Source organism: Anarrhichthys ocellatus, unplaced genomic scaffold, assembly GCF_004355925.1.
Source record: "Anarrhichthys ocellatus isolate YVR2014 unplaced genomic scaffold, GSC_Weel_1.0 scaffold1, whole genome shotgun sequence".
In the NCBI taxonomy this organism is placed as follows: Eukaryota; Metazoa; Chordata; class Actinopteri; order Perciformes; family Anarhichadidae; genus Anarrhichthys; species Anarrhichthys ocellatus.
In genome coordinates, this window is record NW_022280031.1 from 10,038,613 (window position 1) to 10,053,414 (window position 14,802).

At 42.0% G+C, this 14,802-nt stretch overlaps 2 protein-coding genes across 3 annotated transcripts in view; one reads left to right on the top strand and one right to left on the bottom strand.

The window, feature by feature from the left end:
• The first annotated feature begins 1,495 nt into the window (after positions 1-1,495).
• LOC116385222 (ATP-dependent RNA helicase DDX19A-like) lies at positions 1,496-7,642 on the top strand. Its single transcript, XM_031850490.1, has 12 exons — positions 1,496-1,693; positions 2,177-2,216; positions 2,318-2,413; positions 2,524-2,659; positions 3,008-3,100; positions 3,301-3,403; positions 3,516-3,630; positions 3,782-3,959; positions 4,049-4,286; positions 4,647-4,809; positions 5,143-5,334; positions 5,500-7,642. The coding sequence occupies exons 1-12, from the start codon at positions 1,637-1,639 to the stop codon at positions 5,559-5,561; spliced, it is 1,473 nt and encodes a 490-aa protein (XP_031706350.1). The 5' UTR covers positions 1,496-1,636; the 3' UTR covers positions 5,562-7,642.
• A 108-nt stretch (positions 7,643-7,750) lies between these two features.
• The window catches only part of pusl1 (pseudouridine synthase like 1), a 10,398-nt gene continuing 3,346 nt past the window's right edge, over positions 7,751-14,802 (bottom strand). Inside the window, exons 4-8 of one of the 2 annotated variants that reach the window (XM_031850511.1) lie at positions 13,288-13,437; positions 10,973-11,143; positions 8,440-8,494; positions 8,051-8,213; positions 7,751-7,882 (exon numbers count right to left, since the gene is read on the bottom strand). In XM_031850511.1, the coding sequence (XP_031706371.1) occupies positions 7,818-7,882; positions 8,051-8,213; positions 8,440-8,494; positions 10,973-11,143; positions 13,288-13,437 (604 nt within the window). In that variant the 3' untranslated portion in view covers positions 7,751-7,817. Of the gene's footprint in view, positions 7,883-7,903; positions 8,214-8,439; positions 8,495-10,972; positions 11,144-13,287; positions 13,438-14,802 lie in introns of those variants that run through there. The other variant, XM_031850504.1, reaches the window with a different exon arrangement.

Here is a 14,802-nt window from a genome sequence, read left to right on the forward strand (position 1 = left end):
AGTTAGAGTTACTGAACTTAACAGCTGTGTTGAGGATTTACTTTGCTTTGAGTGCTTCCCTTTCTTTTCCAGCTAACACACACACACACACACACACACACACACATACGCCGTTACGCTCATTAATACGCGGCCTCCATTGTGTGTCTTATTCCTCCTTTAAATAATCGTGCCATTGTTAAGTCTCGTGCCAACTTTCTCTTTTTCTCTCTAAATATTAATAATTACATTTTCAAACATAACCAAAACCCGCTCCTACCAGATCCCAACAACAATAATTTTGCATCAGAGGAGTTCATTAATGTGTCTGAGTTTTTTAATTTGGTGGTCTTCATATTTAGGGTTTTCCTACTCATTATTTCAATAAGGCTGTTAACTGATGCAGTCATGCTACGTGTATCTCAGAAAAACAGCAATACAAGAGAAATTCACTTCCTCCTTCAGCATAATGTTGGAAATAGTGACAAACTCCAACATGAACACGGCTCCACTCAATTAATTTCAAAACATCTGCTGAAAAACAGTGCTTCACTACATCCTCAGGGTAGGCTTAACAACGAGGGGGCCCCAGTGCAAAAATGAGCTGTGGAGTTCAGTAGTATTTTGTGATCATTTAATTACGTTTAACTGTATTTATGAAAATACAGGATGTAAAGACGATATTAACTGAAATATTACTGGTATTCTACATTTTGACACAGCCACGGCCTCTCTGCAAGACAAGGCCTCAGGTAAAAACTGCAGGAGCCACTTTAAAGGTCTAATGCGTAGGACCTGGTGGCATCAAACGGTGAGTTTGAAGATTGCCCTTATCTAGAGGCAGCGTTTGGTTTGTCCACTAACAAAAACACTACAATTCTTTTTTTCAAGTGATTATACACTTTTATTATATATATCCCCTAAATGGTACACACTGTACCTTTAAGGCCCTTACGGTTTATATTGTGTGTTAGTGGTGCATAATACCAAACAAATTTGCAATACATCAACTTTCTACAAACGTATTGCCAAAAAGTGATTCTAGGGTCTTGGGGCCTTAAGGGTCTGGGGCCCCGTGGCACATGTTTTCTGGTTGGTAATCCAGCCTTAATATCTATTTTGTCAAACAGGTGGGCTGCCTGGCCCCTGGTTTGGATTATAAATAAAAAAGACCTGCATCATCTTCGTTAACAGTTTATGTGTGTGGTCTGTGTGTGTGTGTGTGTGTGCGTGTGTACAGGCAGGCATAAACAGTATTTTTGGAGGGTGAGTCTATGCAGACCGCTTTGGCGCCACCTACAGGCTATTCAGGAACGTTTTTTCTTGAGTTTCAGCCTCCAATCTCTTATCAAAAACGTTTAAATAAATGTATTTATTTATTTATTAGTGTTATTTGTTAAATTTTGTTTGAACTGGAGTGTCAGTCATACCTGTTACTTTTTGTAAGTCGGATAGGAACATTCAACAAACTGGGAAATATTATCGTGTGCACTTGCGTTCTACCCGGACATGTTAGCCGTTGCACAGGTGCCCAGAATCGGTTTCGGCACGCCATTGTGGAAAATAGTTACTTTCACATTACTGACTCCTCGCTGAGAGCTTACCTTCCTAGCTGAGTCGTCCCGGGTAAAATAACGAAAGAAGAAACTGTTCCACAATGGCTACGGAGTCCTGGGCACAATCAGTGGACGCGCAAGAAGCCGCGGCGGAATCGGTAAACCGTAACTTACGCAACACGAGCTAACGTGTTGTTAGCATGTTTAGAAGATGCGTTGGCCTGTTGTGGCTCAGTGTAAACGAAACTTTAACTGCTCAGCGTTTCTTCCTACATTAGAAACTTTCCAACGACAGCGCTGCCTGTGAATAAATTGGCTTTAGTGAAAGTCTGTTTCAGTAACTTATCAACTTAATAATCTAAACTACCGGTTGGCGTCTGTTTGTCGTGAAAGCTAAGTTAACTAGCTCAAGCTGAGTTGCTGCGTGCTCAGTGAGTTACTAGCTTTAGCCGTTAGCAGATTAGCAAGCAAATGATGTAACATGCTCTAAAATAGGACTAACGCTACTAATGAAGACGTAACGTTAGTCATGGCTTAACGTTAGTGTATCTCATGTGTTACCCTGTCCTGACTCGTATAATTTTGATCATTATTTTACGAGAGAAACAACTCTTTAAATTTACTCATGTTCCCCCTTACAGATCGGTAGCCTCCAAATAAAGGATAAACCAGAGGAAAATGGTAAGTGTGCGTGCAGCATTAAGTGTGAGATGCAATAGTAAGAACTGTAATCGCTTAAAATGTTTGGGTTGTACATTTAAGCACAATATTCACTATTATAGGCACGGTTGCAAATGCTACAGAGTCCAGCAGTGCCCCTGCAAAGACAGAAGTTAAGGTAGAAAACAAGGGAACAGATGAAGAGGAAAACGACAAAGGTGAACACTTTATTATTTAGATGCTCCAAATTTGTAATGCTTTATTGTATTTTTCGTTGAGATATTGTTGAATCGTTGCAGTCGTGACAACATAACTTGTTTTTTTCCAGATGACAAAGCGGCACAGTCATTACTAAACAAGCTGATCCGGAATAATCTCGTCAATAACACGAATCAAGTGGAAGTTCTTCAGAAGGATCCCAACTCTCCGCTCTACTCTGTCAAGTCCTTCGAGGAGTTGCGACTGTAAGTGAATCTTCTGTTCGTCAGTTCACCTCTCTTGTTGCTCTACAATATTTTGGAGCATCAGATATTAATAATGAATCGGTTGTCAATCAGGCTTACTAATATTTATGACACATGTAGCCAGAAAGGATGCTTTGGAGCCAAAATATTACCAACAAGACCCAGATGTAAACCAAACCTGCTCCAGGGGTGTACCCTCTGTTTGTCCTTTTATTGGTCGATCTATTAAGGCGTGTGCGCATCCGCACGGACATTTGCAATCAAAGCTGCTTAAAGATTCTTTCAAAAAAGATCTGCCTTCAGACTTTGCCGAAGATGTGACATCTACCTATTTTCTCCCGTGTGCAGCAAACCACAGCTGCTTGAGGGCGTGTACGGCATGGGTTTCAACAGACCATCCAAAATCCAGGAGACTGCCTTACCTATGATGCTGGCCGAACCGTGAGTATACTTTGCACTGTACATGCATGTTGTGGAGTCCTCCAGCAAGGCATTGTGTCTCTCAAGGCTCACTGAAATTGAGTTTAGAAACAGTTTAGTTACTATACAACTAATTCATCACACCTCTTTTAACTCGCTTTACAATTTAAAGGTATTTTGCCTCTTTTCCTTGAGAGCTAATTCTTTGTTTCTTCCTAAAGTCCACAGAATCTGATTGCTCAGTCGCAGTCGGGAACAGGGAAAACAGCTGCCTTTGTCCTGGCCATGCTCAGTCATGTAGATCCCAACAAAAGATATCCCCAGGTTAGTCCCCCCCCTCCCTCCACTTCTAGAAGATCTCTCATTGAAATCTTGTGTTTTAAAAGGCTGTTTCTTCCTCTCATAATAATTATGAACCTTTTTATTTCTCCATCAGTGCCTGTGTGTGTCACCCACCTATGAACTGGCACTTCAGACTGGCAAGGTAATCGAGCAGATGGGCAAACAATATCCCGAGGTCTCACTAGTCTACGCCATCAGAGGAAATAAATGTAAGGCTTCCCCGCTCGCTACAATGCTACAGCTGCACGATTATATAATTACATTTTGTCAAGTGTTTGAATCGTTCCCGCTGATGAAAACATTACTGCTGAGAGTCGGTTCTCTGTGTTGATGAGTTCTTGTTTCTTGTGAATGTTGCAGTGGAGCGGGGCGTGAAGCTGCAGGAGCAGATAGTTATCGGCACACCTGGTACCATGCTGGACTGGTGCGGCAAATTCAAGTTCATAGACCCCAAGAAGATCATGGTGTTTGTGCTCGACGAGGCCGACGTCATGATCGCCACACAGGGCCACCAGGACCAGAGCATCCGCATCCAGAGGTCAGAATAAACACCAAATGAAAAGTACCCGCATGTGAAAATCGTTCCACAACTACCTTCCTTTCACTCTTATCTTCTCTGCTCCACAGGATGCTGCCTAAAAACTGCCAGATGTTGCTGTTCTCAGCCACGTTTGAAGAGACGGTGTGGAACTTCGCCCAGCGCATCGTGCCTGACCCCAACATCATCAAGTTGAAGCGAGAGGAGGAGACGCTGGATACCATCAAACAGTACTACGTGTTGTGCAACAGCAGGGAGGAGAAGTTCCACGCCCTCTGTAACCTCTACGGAGCTATCACCATCGCCCAGGCCATGATCTTCTGCCACGTGAGTTCACTCGCTTCATATTCATTCAACTCACACGATCTGTACTAAAAACACGGAATCTCACATGCGCACCCCAAATTTTATAGGAATAAAGAAATATAAATTCCCTTACGTTTCTCCTCTGTGACCCTTTGAGGATGTCCAGCAAACCCGCTGTCCTCCAATGCAAAGCTTTTTATATGTGAGAACTATTAGTCAGCTTATTTTACCAATACTTTCAACACAAGGCTTCATCACACCCTAACTCTTCCTGTAAATCAGCTAGTGTTGCCAAGTCGTGTCCTCGCATTAGGTCTTGTATTACATGGATACTTGGATTGCTGGTGTAGTAGTGTGAGTACTTTCCTCTCTGTAATCCAGACGAGGAAGACTGCGGGCTGGCTTGCAGGGGAGCTGTCCAGAGAGGGCCACCAGGTGGCGCTGCTCAGTGGAGAGATGCAGGTGGAGCAGAGGGCTGCCGTCATCGACCGCTTCAGAGAAGGCAAGGAGAAGGTCCTGGTCACCACGAACGTTTGTGCCCGAGGTAAGGACCAATCAACAGTCATCAATGTCATCATACGACTTTCTATTACAATTATTATTGAATTATAAAAGGTAGAAATAGAACAACATCATGTGTACAAACTTAGATAATTGGCACAACAGTGAAAGTTTGAATACAAACACCTGATAATAAATATTCAATTAATGTCCTATTAATCAAATTTAATTGATGACAGTGGAATTTAAAATGCATAAATATGGGTATTTTACTGTTTAATATGCATAAACAGTAAAATACAGATATACAGTGCTGCCAATGGACAATGTTTCTCTTGTGATGTTTAATCTCTCTCTCCCCTTTTCCTACATTCAGGCATTGATGTGGAGCAGGTTTCTGTGGTCATCAACTTTGACTTGCCGGTAGACAAGGATGGTAACCCAGACAACGAGACGTACCTGCACCGGATTGGTCGCACGGGACGATTTGGCAAAAGGGGGCTGGCCATCAACATGGTGGACAGCAAGATGAGCATGAACATCCTCAACAGGATCCAGGAGCATTTCAGTAAGTGTGCAGCTGCGACACACAGACTCCTTCTTAAACACACAAACGGTGGGATCGAGTTTGTGAGGGACGTTCATACTTAAACATATAATAACTACTCAATTTAGGAAGACTGGCTTCCCTCTAAATGATACCCACCATGTTCTATGTGTTCTCCCTCTGCAGGTAAGAGAATTGAAAAACTAGACACAGATGATCTGGATGAAATTGAGAAAATCTCCGGCTAAAGAGAAAGGCATTTATCGCATGAAGGACGACCACTCGACCTACTTCCCTTCCCCTCTTGGCTCTCCAAGGACTGTACGCTCCTACAGTGTTTTACGCTTTTATTTTTTTTAGCCGTCAGAGAAAAGAGCAAAACCACAAACACATTATATGTTTACACTTGGATATGTCTCCTCTCAGACGAGTGTTTTGGAAGTCTCTGGAACATACCCCATCTCACTCTTTGTACTCCTTTGAATAAAGTCTATGAGTTTATTACTGTGTATCGTGATGCTGCCGAAGCAGCCATAGTTGACTCTGTTTTGCTGAACACACGTAGAGTTAAAACACTTTTTGGTGTTGGCTGTAGCGGTGGCATGCTACAAGCTATTCTCTAAAGAGATTCACAAAAAAAACCCTAAAACATTCTATGTGCCACAAAGTTCTTCATTTTAAAAGGAGCAACGTATAATTGAATGTAAGAGTAGTACATAGACGATGACTGCCAAACCTCAGTACAAAGGGTGAAGTCGGGTATGCTGCTCGGAGCAGTAGTTTAATCATTACGATTGTTATCGAGATGGTGGTGGTTGGGTTTCAAGGGTCTATGCAAAACTTATCAACCTGTGATAGCATTCTCAAATCCTATCAACCTGTATTTACATGTTGGAAATTAATCCTCAATAACCTCAGCTTTAGCATCAGGTTGTGTAGTCGGCCTAGAGGGATATTACACTACTAACTCCCAAGTCATGGACATTTAGATATTTGTTTTTAATTGGTAATCAATCCTCAGTTAACCGCACATCTCACACACGTTATTTATATCATTTTATAAACGATTATGGCTTTTATCAGGACGGGCTCGGCGCCACTGCTGAGCTCTAATCATTGGTCTTCTTTTCCCTTCATCTGTCTTGTAAAACCTCATTTTTAACTAAAAATGTGTCCGTTCAGGGCAGATGTGATCAGTTTCCCTTTGTGTCTCACTGTCCCACGCAATCTGTTCAATCAGGGTCTCCAGTTTGACTTGAGCTCAGCTACATTCTTCACCCAGACTGTGCTGTGTTAAAGGATTGTGAGTTTAAAAAAAAGTTACACAATGCCTTCCTCAAGTGCATTATATATATATATATAAATACACATGATTTTGTTTTTAAGATATTGGGCTTAATATTCTGACTAACACTTGAAATTTTGATTATATATGGAATTATGAGCGTCTTCAGGATGTATGAATTATCTTAAAACCAAATGCTGACTTGAGGACCTATGCCAATCAGATTCACTGTGTTGCTCCAACATGGTCACATGGATAGAAAACATGTACTTGTGTACATATTTACAAAAATAAATTAGGTCAAAGAAATATTGTGACTGAAATATTAAGTTTGTCACTTCTAAGAAGTGCTAAAAACATTCCTCGTGAGGTTCAATTTTGACAGACGCAGCACTTGGAATACAAGCCTAAATGGGTTAACCTTGCATCAGTGGACGACCGTACAGCATTATGGAAACGTTGGGATGTCTGGTGTATTTGATCAATGTGCGGGAACATTAAGGGCAGCGATTGGTCCGTCTGAACCTTGTGTGCAAACCTCATCCGGCTCCCACCGGCATGGAGAAGACTGCTGGTGGTGGTCCGGTTTAAATGGACTGTTTACGGACAACTTAGCCAAACGAGAAGCAAGTGAGAGTGTGCTGGAAATTCACGAGAAGACTTTCGGGTAAAGAACCAATGTATGCAGTTTTATTTGGACATTTGGATGTATACATTATCAGTGAGAGTGTGTGTGCGCGCACTTTGTTGATCCATCATGTAATAGCACTGTACGAGAGCCATGGACACGCAGAGCAGTTTTAGCTATAGAACGCAACACTCCACATGTTGTGTACCTTGTTTGATAATTGTCAGAACCAACCAAAACCCAGTACGTACATGTATACATAGGAGTAATACTGCCTAACTAGGCTTAAAGTGTAACCTGAAGGTCATGTGTAGACAATGATAGGTTCAAGGTGTGTGGTATTCTGTAGCTGAGCTGCGTTCATGGACACAGTCATGTATTCTTAATATGTTGAATTAAAAGAACATGTAGTCAAATGCTTATTTGTGTAAGTGGGGGGGGGTGGTATTTGTTCCAAACACCAACTGGGGTCACTGACTCAAAGTGAAGATGCCAAGTTCTGATGTAAGTGAAGAAAACAAATGTAAATATAAAACTTTATTACAACTGTTGTAGAAATACAGTGTATCAACATGACTGAATGACGCAGAATTAGTCCTCTGAATTTCCACTGGAGACAAATTGCTCCTCTGGTGTCTGTTGTGAAAGCTGCAGGTCTGAGGAGGCAAAGAAGAGGTTATACATCTGAAAACTTACCAAACATTAACGGACACTTGCCGCATATTGAGCCCCTTGAGCAAATATGTCGTTTTATAGTAGATAGATTAGTATTATACAGTACTGGGATGTGATTTTTAATATGGAATCAGATTCTGCCTCCTCACCTGTCTCTCTGTAGTCCACCCTGGTGAGGAAGAGGCCGTTGGCAGGAGCAGCCAGGCCTTGTGGGTAGGCAAGAGAGTCCCGAGCCTCCAATATCTGCTGCAGCTGGGGCACTGAGAGCTGCCCCCGGCCTACAGCCACGAGAGCCCCTGTCATCCTCCGCACCTGGAGCACAGGGCCAAAGCAACCTTTTGTTTTTACAATAATACTGAAAATATCACAAAATAACTGCTTGCCTTCATCTCAGACATTTTTATTACTCCGTTATGCTCGAGTAACTTCAATTATGAGCCATAGTCGGTCATCACCAGCAGATGGCGGTACTTACTAACAATTAACTGCAACACGGATATTGATTTTTAAATAATTGAGCACAATAAGAGGAACAAACCTGCTTATAGAGAAAGGATCTGCTTGTAAAAGTCAGCTCCCAGAATGGTATCTCTCTGGGAAAAACACACAAAAACAACTTACAATTTGCACAAATGTGTGAACATCATGTACAGTACACACACACACACACACACACATACAATTGTTACACATCACAGCTGTATATTTCTTGAGATGTCTGCATATTGGGCAAAAGGAGCACTGGCTTTAAGGCATATTCCCGACACTCCTCATGAAACGTTACGACGGCCAATCCAAACATTTCTTTAACAAATGTATTTCACACGATTTAAGTGAATCGACTGAAAAAAGCTCCTGTTTTATGTCTGTTGTGTGTTTAGACGTGTCTCTCCTTTATCTCTCTTTTGTTGGATGCGTCTATGCTTTCCCCCACTATGTGGACAGAGTTGGAGGCTGATGTGACATTCACGCTCATGCCAGACATCAGATAAGAGTCGAGACTCTTCTCGTGCACAGATTTGTTTAAATGTCACATGCTGAATACTGCAGCTTAGGCCCAACAGGATTATCTTTAATGCCATAAAAAATATGAATCTGCATCTTTTGCAATTTGACATTGAATTTTTGTTATCTCAACATTTAAGTCACAGCCATCCCCCACCCCCCCCCCAAAAAAACTGACAGACTTTATATTTTTGGGGAGGAAACAGTGAAGTGAGCAAACAGGCACATGGGAAGAATTGGGTCAAATGCAAATTTGACTCAGTGCTTGCTGTTTGATTACATTTGACTGGTAAGGAGTGCAGAGACAGATTCATACAGCATGGACTCTGGTGAGGGACAATATCTTTTTCGTGGAAAGGTAAAGGCTGTCTCATGTTGCACAATCACACATGTGCATCGGCTGTGTGTGTGTGTCTGTGTGTTCATGACGTGGTATGACAGGTCAGGATGAAAGCAAGGCCTCCAGTTTAGAACAAACTATTTTGATCTTACTCTTGTTTGACTGAAATAAAGCTGAAAGGATTAATTAAGTAGCTTATCAAAAGACAATTATCGAGTAACTAATTTGATATTTGATGGTTTAAAGGCATTTATCAAGTAACAAGACTGCTGTAGTCATGCTAGCAGGGCTGTGAGACAGTTCTTATGCACAGTGGGGCTTTGAGCTAAATGCTAACATGCTCATAATGGCAATGCTAACAAATAAATAGAAAGAAGGAAGCAGAAGAAAAAACCAATGAGGCTCTACTACGGTGATGCTTTGAGCCGTTTTCTTTAGTTAGCAGCAGATTAAATATACAATAAATCCCATCCAGAAGTGAACACACTCAGCTACACTACAGTTCATGTGGGAGAGCCTATGGCCAACAACCCAACGTTCAGAAATGGAGCACTGTTCACCAGTTTATGACAATGAGATGAGAAATATCCATCTGCCTCAATATCCTACAGCTCCTCATTTTAGGATCAAATATTTAGCTCAACCTTCTGCTTTTAAACAATTCACAACTCAGTTTCTTCTCCTCTTATCACTGTTACTTAGAATAGAAACCCTTATCAAAAAATAAATACTCTTTTCTCTACTTTTGTAGAGAATGAAAGAGAGAAAAGACTAGTTCGGTGAAAATGCAATGAAACAAAGGACACTTTGGTGCAAATACACCATGTTACAGGTATGTGATGCTCACAGCTTGTTAAGGCTCCACATGCGTTGAGGTTGAGGGACTATGTGACATTTACTCTGAGAACTGCTAACAGTCTGCCTGTGTCCATATTGTGCGCCATACTTTCAGGGCAAATAATGAATGCCCACGGAAGTGGTATTTGGCATGCAGAGTGACCCCCATGGACGTGTAATCTCCAAAAGCCCACATGGTCCTCTCTGTCTCCCAGCACCCCCCCTCTGCAATGGATTATGTTGAATCCTCATTGTCTAAAGTACCTGCATGACACACACACACACACACAGCACTTTCATAAAATGTGTAACAGCTAGACATCAGTTGTCCTTCAATAGTAAACAGTACTTCCTGTGATGCACTAAAGTAAATCAAGTTTTTTTTTTACTTTCCTTTTGAAAAAGATTAGTTTGGTTTCCAGATCACAGTCGACTTGACCTGTGATTCACCTCGTATGACATCAAACACGCCACTGAGTCTGACTGAAGCTTGAAAGGGAAATCATTTCAAGTGGAGTGACTGTAAATGATTCAAAACTTTGGCTTCCTAAGCATCAGTTGATGCAAGATTGAAAAATACCAGATTGATCTTTTTGGGGGGTGGAAAAGCACATGCATCATTTCTTTATGTACTTGGCTTTCTTCTCCTCCAATTTGGAATAATCCGTTCTTCTTTGTTACTGCAGATGTGAAGAGTGTATTTTGGACTTATAGTCATCAGGCTAATTTTGCTACGTTCGCTAACATGTCGAGTACAGGCAAAGATTATGTCAATGTTTTGTTTACAGCTTGTCATTCTGCCCCCAAGTGGCCCCCCAAAAAAAACGTCTTACAGGTGCTGACTGCCAGCAGCCAATGTGATCAGTCTACCTGAATACAAGCAGCCTACCTGTGGAAGTGTGCGTGTGCGAAGGAGCTTCCTGGCTGTACGCTGGCCACATTCAGCGTCTTCACAGGGCTTTTAAAATGAATGTCGGAGTTGACTGCCCTGAAGCTGCTGAAGTCCTGAGTCCCGAGCAGCAGTGCTGCAGCCTCACGCATGGCTTCCACATCCAGCGTCCTGATGAAAGACAGAAACAGGAGACACTTTTCTATCATAAGCCATCACAAAAAATGCTAGATTTTCTATGAGTGTCAAGAACACCCAGTTAATGTAAACAGACTTTTTCTCATTGTGCTATTGAAACTTGACCCGAAAGTGACCTGCATGACCAGCGAGGTCAAGCAGCTGGGATGTGATGTACACATTAAGTACAGGTGCAGCCACGATGCAAAAACTATTTGCCTTCACACCTGTATTTTCACCATGGTCAGCACCTTTCTCCTCCTCTCTCTCAGCCATTAAGTACGACCATGTTCCTGCTTTCAAAGTAGAATAATTTATTGGTTTGCTTATATAATATGAACTTCTTTGACGCACAATGCCACGTGAGAGAGCAGAGCATGTTGACGAAGAGTTCATTTGAGGGAGAGAGTGAAAGTGGGCCCTGTGCTCAGACTCTGCACAGTCTCATGCTTCTGTCACCGCTCAAATAGGATCTGACAGAGAGAGAGAGATACAGCGAGCAGGGAAATGAAGGAGTGTGCTAAGTGACTCGCTAATTAAAATCTTAATGCACTGATTTAAAATCTTGAACGAAGACGTGGTGGAGCGCTGCAAAAAATAGCGGCTGATTTATTCTTGTATACGGTGTCTTTTTTAAAAGAAATGCTCAATCCGGCGCAGATCAAGTCAGTCTATACATTATTTTGTCATAACTAAAAGCTTAATCTTTCAAGGGGGAGTTGGAAAATGGCACACTACACTAAGGGTAAACATGGTAAACATTGTACCTCTTAAACATCAGCATGTTAGCATATGTTAGCATTACTCAAAACACCATTACAGCCTCAGAGCTGCTCGCGTGGGTCTGCTTTTACTTAATTGACTAATTTATGTCTATCCTTACTTTTTCTCATACTTATTGTCTATGCATTTGTGGAGATTAGAGATGAATCGAACAATTAATTGATCAGTAGTCAAACTAAAATTTAATCTGCAACATTTATGATATGTGGTTAAAAGTGAGATTTCTTGCTTTTCTCTTTGTTACACTTTAATTTTAATCTCCCCGGGTTTTCACGGGAGTGTTGGTCAGACAAAACAAGAAATTGCCGTGGACTTTTGTATTCATTTGAAACAAAAAGTAAATAAAGGTAAGATGCAGCCCCTGCGTGGTGTTAGCTTTTTCAAAAGCTGGCAATGGAAACTGCAAGGTTTCAAGGCTAAATTCAACATTAAAACGAACCGTGGAGATTCATATTTTTTGCAGTGGGAAAGATGGGAGTGTGTGATGACGAGGGAGAGGCAGATCAAAGAGAGAACGGAGAGAGGCTGCTGAGGCGGAGAGACGCTTTGGGGTGGATGGACGAGATGGATGCTGAAAATAAGAGAAGGGATGAAAAAATAAAAAAGCAGAGACACCAGAGAGATAGAAACAAGGGAGGAATGGAAAGAGGTAGAGAGAAATAAGTGGAGAGAAGGAGAAGGGTGGCAGAAGTAAAGAGAGAGTAGAAAATACCCACCGTCAGGGTAATGTGTGTGGGTGTTGTTCTGCATGTGTATAAGCCTGCAGCTTATCTTGCCCTACTTTTTGCCCAACAAAGTGGAGAGAAGAGCAGACAAATGTTCATACGTACGCTCTCTGAAATGTGCTTCTTCACGCTCCCTCCCAGCTAAACGAAACATTGTCTAAGCCACCAAGCACTCGCCATTTCATCTGTTTCTTTCTCTCTTTCTATACTCGGTCCATCCTGATCCCTCGTCTCCTTTCTCTCCCTCCTTCCCCTTTGTTTGTTTATGGGATGTCAGCTCAGATAAAAACACTTTGTTTGACTAGCCCTAATTTGCAGTTCCGGCATGGCACGTGTGGATTATTCATGTGTTTAACATGCCATTGTTTCTGCAAGGCTTGGCATTAGCTCATTGAGGGCGTGCGTGTGTGTGTGTGTGTGTGTGAGTGTGTGCGTGTGCGTGCGTGTGTGTGTGTGTGTGAGTGTGTGCGTGTGTGTGTGTGTGTGTGTGTGTGTCTGGACCTACATGTTAGATTGAGTGTGTGCTCGATTTTTCTTTCTTATGGGAAATCATCAAACACATGGATGCAGGATGAAAAGACAGATGAGTGAATGAAGGGGAGGGGCGGCGTATAAAGTGGGATAACTCACTGGTTGCGGAGGTTCCAGCAGAGATCGCGTTCTGTAAGGGGAAGCAGGGAGTGGTGTGAGATTCCCAGGGCTATCCGGTAGACGTAGGTCCGGGACCGGGCACGGAAACGGGCGTGAAAATCATCAGGCACATGGTGGGCACGCGTGATCCTGGCAGAGTCACAAAAGAGCAGTCAGAGGGAAAGATGACGTCCATTCAGGCTAGAAAAGCTGGAAATTTGAGCTCTACTTTATGTCTGACATTCTGAATATGCAGTCATTTCTTCTAAAACCACAGAAAATAATACTAAACATTTGAATTCTGTTGGATGTTTAGACAATTATTAAACAACCAGACATCACTGTTTCATTCCTCCCTCAGACTGAAACGGTCCTCAGACCCAGATGGTGTTAATACTTTCATTTTGTACTGCCAGAGAGAAAAACTGTGCACAAGTCAGTGTCCAAAATGCCAGCGTTGCAGCTTTTTACACAAAAGCACACCCGTTGTCAGAGTCCTAAAAGGGCAGCCAAGAACCTTCAAGAGCCAAGCGCTTATGCTCACAAAGATAGCATCACAACAGACTCAGAAGCTGGAGCTCTTTGATACGACTCCAGCAGGGGCACGGCTAACACGGAGAAACACACGGGCAGAGATAGATCACGTTATAACTTTAAGTCAGTCAGACAAAACCCTCTTTTATGATTAAGTCAAACAGTGTGGATCAATTTATGAGTTTATGCAACATCAACAAGGAGACCAGAGAACGTAACTGGCATTTCTGATCCGAGTTCTGCACATGAAATTGAATCCACTTGCTGAAACAATGAACCACATCGTGTTGTTTGTAAATTTGTAAAGAAGAAAAATACGAATATATTTGGCTGTGTTGTTAACTTTTCAAACTGTCCAAGCTCTTGTGATAACTGAGTACAATCAACATACTGGCAGCTTTTATGGAAATCTTTTATTCCTAATAAATTAAATGGCATATGGCAAATCTTCCCTTTTACTGCACAACAAGTCACTGTTTTCAGAGTTGCAGCATTTTCTTTTTAAATGATCCAAATTAGAACTGGGCAACATAACACAAAAGCATTGTCTTTTACTGGCTGGTTTCGTTATCATTCTTCATGTGTTCATGGCTGATAAAGTAACACTCCACACTATGTTTGTACAGTAATAATACAGTGACGAGTGGGGAATCTTTAATACTTACATCTGTAGACTGAAAGAACAAAGAGCTGCAGCCAGTGATTGTGACCACACTAGCACACTTGTGTTTATCCATACATGAGTATGCATTCATGCATGCGTGCGTGTGTGTGTGTGTGTGTTGGAGAAGGCGGGAGTTGACTAGGGGTTGAGACGTGTTAGCATGTGCATGCATGGAACTATATGAACAATGTTCCAATACACACATCCCATGTATGTGCACACGCGTCTCTTTCTAGTACACAGCAGTGCATGTACAGTCTAGTATATGTTTGTGTGTGTGTGTGTGTGTGTGTGTGTGTGTGTGTGTGTGTGTGTGT

What these genes read in the sequence shown, in the direction of transcription:
- LOC116385222 (XM_031850490.1), top strand. Translation starts at nt 1,637, where the DNA reads ATGGCTACGGAGTCCTGGGCACAATCAGTGGACGCGCAAGAAGCCGCG. An exon ending in GGATAAACCAGAGGAAAATG is followed by an intron (nt 2,217 to 2,317) that starts GTAAGTGTGCGT and finishes TCACTATTATAG; the next exon opens with GCACGGTTGCAAATGCTACA. An exon ending in CAGGATCCAGGAGCATTTCA is followed by an intron (nt 5,335 to 5,499) that starts GTAAGTGTGCAG and finishes CTCCCTCTGCAG; the next exon opens with GTAAGAGAATTGAAAAACTA.